The sequence below is a fragment of the Neltuma alba genome, unplaced genomic scaffold, assembly GCF_004799145.2.
Source record: "Neltuma alba isolate B1F8T4 unplaced genomic scaffold, ASM479914v2 tig00000311_pilon, whole genome shotgun sequence".
NCBI lineage: Eukaryota > Viridiplantae > Streptophyta > Magnoliopsida > Fabales > Fabaceae > Neltuma > Neltuma alba.
This window is the reverse complement of record NW_021632002.1, coordinates 1-6838: the sequence shown is the minus strand read 5'-3', so window position 1 is coordinate 6838 and position 6838 is coordinate 1. Positions and strand designations below refer to the sequence as shown.

At 36.4% G+C, this 6838-nt stretch overlaps 1 protein-coding gene across 2 annotated transcripts; it reads left to right on the top strand.

The window, feature by feature from the left end:
• Nucleotides 1–673: 673 nt before the first annotated feature.
• On the top strand, nt 674–5577 carry LOC114721403 (pentatricopeptide repeat-containing protein At1g11290, chloroplastic-like). 2 transcript variants are annotated; one of them, XM_028907318.1, is made up of 4 exons: nt 674–970; nt 2089–2159; nt 2758–2802; nt 3035–5577. In XM_028907318.1, the coding sequence occupies exons 1-4, from the start codon at nt 735–737 to the stop codon at nt 3523–3525; spliced, it is 843 nt and encodes a 280-aa protein (XP_028763151.1). In that variant the 5' UTR covers nt 674–734; the 3' UTR covers nt 3526–5577. The 2 variants fall into 2 exon arrangements, with proteins under 2 accessions (XP_028763151.1, XP_028763091.1); XM_028907258.1 differs by lacking the exons at nt 674–970; nt 2089–2159 and having other exon boundaries at nt 2753–2802.
• Nucleotides 5578–6838: the final 1261 nt, after the last annotated feature.

The following is a 6838-nucleotide window of genomic DNA, read 5'->3' as shown; positions in this document are numbered from 1 at the left end:
ACATTATTTTACATGAGTTACTTCTCAAGTTAGTCATTTGAATATAGAAAATTAACTTCTGATGAATTGTTTATCAGAACTTGCAATTTGCCTTACTAAACTTGTCATTTGTTAAAGAAATCTGAAAATTCTGTCATTTGAACATACAAAATTAACTTCCTATGAATTGCATACCAAAGCTTGTTATTTGCCTTACTAAACGTGTCATTCGCTAAAGAAATCTGGAAATTCTGTCATTTGAGTATAGAAAATTAAATTTCTATGAATTGCTTATTAGAACTTGTCATTTCCTTACTAAACTTCTCATTCACTAAATAATTGTGAAAATTCTGTCATTTGAATAGAGAAAATTAACTTCTGATGAATTGCTTGTTATCATAATTTGTTATTTGCTTTATTAAACTTGTCATTCTCTAAAGAATTGTAGAAATTCTGTCATTTGAACGCAGAAAATAAATTCCTATAAATTACTTATCAGAACTTGCATATCAGGGGTATTTTGGATATTTCACTATCATTTTATATTTGTAATATAGAATTGGGTCTGCCGAGGCAATTGTTGTTATCACGAAATCTATTTCACAATTTCACACATACGGGAGTCTTTTTTTGCGATATCGCTAAATAATTAAGGTCTAATTTTCTCTTTTTCCTTCCTGAGTCTGAGTTGGGCCTTTCAGAGTTTAGGAGGCAGATGCTGGTAGATAACCAATACGGCCGTACTCTTCCGCTTGATGTTGCACTCTCCGGGGGGAAGAGCAGAGAAAGTAGTGGAAATGGGAACTTGCCGATGGCCTTCGTCTCCTCCTTCAGGGCTGATATACCCTTTGTCGTCTCCGCCTCAGCCATCGTTTAGCCGTGCTCAAGTTTCATGCTCAGCTCGTCGGCCACAGTTTTCTCTATCCTTAGTTGATAAAACCCTTTGCAAGATTTGGGATACTGGTGCCATATCTTGCTTTTGGACCAACCGGTATCTCTCTGTCGTACTCCTGTCCTCATTTTCTATGCTTTTATTGCGACTTTGTTTTCGTTCTTGTTTTTGTCCTGTTTTTCGTAATTAATTTTAGTGTGATGAGTTTAACTTGTACGATAATCGTTTTATCTTTTTCGGTTACCAAGAAACACTTGCATGAGAATTGATTGCTTTATTTGTATTCTTCATCTTCGCCTTCCTTGTAGTTTGGTCTGACACTTTGGGATGTTGCACTTCTTGGCATCCACTTTTGGATTCTAATGTAAAGAGGCATACCTCTACTCAGTTGTATATTCTTGGGGTTTTGTTTTCTTTCATGCTTGTTATTTTGGCTGGGAATTCTTAATTCCCTTCTTATATTGATTCAATTTGGCGGTTTGAATCATGCTTGGCTATACCTACCTAACTGGTTTTTCTCCAATTATGATTGCGGTGCCTCATCAATGCACTACCATACTTCTTCCATTGGAACAGATCGAGCATTGCGAGAAATAGTCTAAGATTTTAATTCTTCGACCATTTTTATGGATGGCATATGTGCGTGTATAACATACATCAGTTTTGAAAGTGGTAATTTTAATTTAAGACTTGGATTCCACATGAGTCAAGGATAGCCTAGTTGCTATACAAAGGTTGAATCAAAAAGAGCACAGATTGTCATGGTCTTGGCTTATTAGCTAAGGCAAAGGTCAAAGGGTTTCCTCGCATTGTAGAATCATGATTTTGTGAAGGAGATAAAAAGCAATTTTACTATAGTCTCATACTCTCATCCAGAAATGGAGTTTATTGGCCCATGCTTCTAATTTGTTTTTGGTAGAGTTTGGACCAAAACATTAGATCAGAAAGAGGAGTAGAAATTAATTGATTACGGAGACAATCAACCTGCGTAATTTTTCTTGAGAATGAACAAAATGAGTGCTTTGCTTACCTGAGGACAAGGGTTGATAAACATCTGATTGCCACAAGTTATTCTGTGTTGTGTAATTGTGTAGTTAATTTATCTGCTGAGTGTTTTTTTTTTTTTTTTGGGGTCTGGTGACAATATTTATTTGTAGAATTTTACTTTTATTAGAGTGCCAATATAAAGTTAAAATTCAAAACTATTGTTAATGCAGGCACATTTTATATTTTTCACTGGCATATAGTGTAGAAGTGGCCTCGGAAGTTCCACGCGCTACAAAAGCAGGTGGCGTTTAGTTGTGAGTTTTCTTCTTATTTCCTCTTCTCTAGTAAGTTTTAGCAGAAAAAATGGGCATTCTTCATTTGATAAAATATTTTAAGTTTGTTTCAAGTCAATCGTAATGGTTATATTGTAATGAATGCTTTTGGGCCATGTAGTAAGAAGTTTCCTTACCTTGTGCTATTTCCCTTGGTCTTTGGAGCCTTGGGCTAGAATTTTAAATCTAAACGGACAAAAAATCAAATGAAAATTTGGGTTGGATGAGAAGCTCTTTAATTAGGGAGAAAACGGTTCTTCTTGATTTACTTTTTTGTGGAACAATGATGATAACTATGTTTTTAGTAGGGATGAAATGGCTCTTCTTGGTTTTATTTTTGTGGAACAACTTGCTAGGATAATAACTATTTTGGAATCAAATATATAATTTGTTCCACCCTTTCTAAGGACAAGCTTTTCATCATCTCTGACCACTTGCATATGTAGTTGGAGATTGTGATGTCCACCATAGGTGTCTTCTAGGATGCTTGTTGAAGCTTTTTTGCTTACTTTCTGCAGTTCTACTGAGACTGAGTTAATGTTCTCTGTTTGTGGTCTGTGACTATATGTTCTTCAGTAGCTGATAAAGAAGCATCTTGCAATGACTCTAAGGGTATGTTTTTATCCTTTAAAGCTTCTTGTTTCTTACATGTCATCAATGTTTTTTAGTTGTATGTCAGTAGAACCTGCCCAAAATCCAAAAATTTGGAGAGGCTGTGCTTGTTTCCTCTTGTTAGTTCTTTGAAAGATGTTTCTCCGTATAGGGAATCACCTTATAAATAATCACAGTAAATAGTCACTTTTAATTGTTTTGTATTTGACTTTCCATCTCTCTTGTGTTGCAGATTGGAAATTACTTTCTAACTCCAGCCATTCAATCCTAGGCATTAATCAAGCTGACATTGGTTTCACATTTGAAACTCATGAACGGTCATCACTTGTTGATCTTTTGAAAGTTTGTCAAGAATGGGGTTTACTCCAAGAGGCAAAGTCTATTCATGGGTATGTCTTAAAATCAAACTTTACAGACCAGGATTGCTTAGTGTTGTTGAATCATGTGATGCATGTGTACTCAAATTGCATGGATTATGATGCTGCTCGTAAGGTGTTTGATGGCATGTCTCAGAGAAATGTGTTCTCTTGGACAGTCATGATGGTTGCATCAAATGAACATGGTTATTATTTTGATGGAATAGTGCTCTTTTGTATGATGCTGGAACAACAAATCTCGCCAGATGGCTTTGCTTTTTCCGCTGTTTTGCAATCATGTGTTGGCTTGGGTTTCATTGAGTTTGTTGAGGTGGTGCATGCCCAAGTTGTTATAAGAGGTTTCTGACTCATACAGTTGTTAGTACATCGCTTCTCAACTCATATGCAAAGTTGGGCAAGATTGAGAGTTCGTCTAAGGTGTTCAACACCATGGCAGAACTTAATATTGTCTCTTGGAATGCAATGATTTCAGGGTATACTTCAAATGGTCTGCATGCAAAAGCCTTTGATTGTTTTATCAACATGGTTGAATCAAGGATCACACCTAATAACTTCACCTTTATTAGTGTTTCGAAGGCTGTTGGGCAGTTGGGCGATGTGAACAAGTGTCATGAAATCTACAAATTTGCATCCAAATGGGGATTGGATTCCAATACTGTAGTTGGAACTGCTCTGATTGATATGTACGCTAAGTGTGGTTCTCTAACTGATGCACGGTTTCTTTTTGACTCAAAGTTCACATTTTGTCAAGTTAGTACACCTTGGAATGCATTGTTAGCAGGTTATTCACAATCTGGTTCTCACCATGAAGCTCTGAAGGTGTTCACAAGAATGTGTCAAAATGATGTGAAATCAGATATTTACACTTTCTGTAGCGTGTTCAACTCCATTGCTTCTTTGAAGCATCTGAAATTCTTAAGGGAGACTCATGCTGTGGCTTGGAAACAGGGACATGATGTGATGAAAATTAGTACATTGAATGCACTCATTGATGCATATGCCAAATGTGGGTCACTGGAAGTTGTAGAGACGCTATTTGATAGAATGGAAGAGAAAGATATAGTGTCTTGGACGACTTTGGTGACTGCATGTTGTCAATTTTCTGAGTGGGAGAAAGCCTTGATCATCTTCTACCAGATGCGCAGAGAAGGATATGTCCCCAATGATTTCACTTTTTCTATTGTGATCACTGCATGTGCTAGTCTTGGTTTGTTAGAATTTAGTCAACAACTTCATGGATTGATATGCAAAGCCAGCCTGGTCACCGAAGCATGCATTGAAAGTGCTCTAATTGACATGTATGCTAAATGTGGCAACCTAGTTGATGCAAAGAAGGTATTTGAAAGGATATCCAACCCTGACACAGTTACATGGACTGCCATAATATCAGCTTACGCTCAACATGGTCTTGTTGAAGGTGCCCTGCAGTTCTTTAGGAAGATGGTGCAATGGGGTGCCAAGCCGAATGCTGTTACATTATTATGTGTTCTTTTTGCTTGTAGCCACGGAGGAATGGTCAAGGAAGGTCTGGACATTTTCCATCTAATGGAGGAAACATATGGCGTGTCACCAGAAATGGAACACTTTGCATGTGTTGTTGATCTCTTAGGTCGTGTTGGCCACTTAAATGAGGCAATGGAGTTCATAAGAAAGATGCCAATTGAGCCCAATGAAATGATTTGGCAGACTTTGTTAGGGGCATGTAGGATCCACGGAAATACGGAGCTAGGGGAAATTGCTGCTCAAAACATTCTATCCACTATGCCAGATTATCCTGCTACTTACGTTCTTCTCTCCAATGCATACATAGAATCAGGTCTATATGAAGATGGGGTTAGTTTGAGAAATATAATGAAAGAACGAGGTGTGAAAAAGGATCCAGGTTATAGTTCAATATCTTTGAGAGGCGTGGTCCACAAGTTTTTAGCTGGGGATAAACAACATCCTCAAAAAGATGAAATTTACACTATGTTAGACAAGTTGATGACAAATATTGCGTCCATTCATGATATGGATTTTAATGGGTAAACAAGAAGTGAAGGGTGATGGAGAACGACTTGATGCTTGGATGAAATTTAGCCAGAAGCAGTCAATTGATTATGAAGAATTGTTACCTGATTCAACTATTCAACCAACTTGCAAGCCAATTATCATTCTCAAAGCTACAGGACCAAATTTTGCTCATTGAAATGTAGCTTTACCTATCCTTAAAATATGTATATAATCTACAAGGGTTTCAGTATTATAAAATAGTGCATCGATTATTATTGGTCCCATTTTATGTTCATTTGCCTTTATGGCCTTCAATAGACTCTGGTAAATGTTATATTCTATTATATAATTCGGTGTATTTAAATTTGAAAAGATAGCCTGTGCCAAGTGAGGTTGTGTGGAATTACTTTCTATTGCCTTATTTGCTGAAGCAGCTCATCTTCTCAAAGTTTTTTGTCGTTTCCATGTTGCCAATTGCATTATGGATTTCTAGCTTTTCTGATCGAGTTTGTTTGGCTGTTTGTGATAATAAATGTTTAGGCTGTGTCTCAGATCAAATTAAGTCCTGATTGCTTTTTTTTTTTTTTGGTTTTTGGGCCATCTTTCTGATTTTGCATGTTTTGATGGTCAAGTAAACCAATAGTTGATGTATAAAAACGTTCTAGTTTCTTTTTTATGTAAATATAACGTAGGGCCGAAACAATGCCTACTGCGGGTGCAATTAATTCTAATAAAGTAGAAGGAAATACCAAGGTCAAAAGCTTTACTTTGTTTCGAATTTTTTTTTTTTTTTTCCTTTTCATTTTCTTGTTTTTCAAGTAAAGCAGAAGCCCCCAAACCACCCCAAGCCAAAAATAATAACAACAATAATAATTATAATTGTAAAAAATAAAATAAAAATCAAGAAGATTATGTTTGCTAATCTAGGTTTCTCGTTCAGTCTTCGATTGGCAATTGCTAAAGGAGAAAAGTCAAAATGATTGAAGGAAGCTTAAAATATCTAAAGCTTCTATTGTGTTCTAAGGATAATCAATCAATATATCTAAAAGACTAAAATTAGCCTTTTCGCGTTGCTGGAGCTCGAGCGTTGAAAAAATTATGAGCTTTTTCCTTTAAAAAAAATTCATATTTTAAAAAAAGATTAAAGTTCAGGGCCGAAATTAGTTTTGAAGGTGCATTCGATATTTTAAGGCATTTAGTAGTTGACCTAATGTATTAAAAATGGAACAATTCCCACCCCAAACTTGCATAACTTTATCATCTTATCATCCGTTATGCTCATATTCATCATCATCTTCATTAAATTAGAGGTGTCATTGACTTGAGTCATTGTTGTTCTCCTCTTTAACTAAGATAGGAGGGCTACAAGTTTCATGAGGAGAGAGGAACGATAGTAGCAATGGCATCGTTTTCCTTCAACTGCTCCTACTGGGGTCTTCTTCGTCCAGCTTCAGTGATAGTGCTATTCTGTCCTCTCCTCCATGGTGATAATTAATTTGACGAAAACGCCATTGGGAGTAGCTGGAGGAAGACAAAAGGGCGCCATCGTTGTTGCTGCTGGTTCTTTCTTTCCGTACAGCTCATAGCCCTTCTGTTTTAGTGAAAGGAGAAGAAGAATGGCTCAAGTCAATGATGTCTTTAGTTTGATGAAGATGATGAAAAATGAA

Excerpts from the sequence above, each read along its gene's own strand:
- LOC114721403 (XM_028907258.1), top strand. The coding sequence starts at position 3,609 with ATGGCAGAACTTAATATTGTCTCTTGGAATGCAATGATTTCAGGGTAT.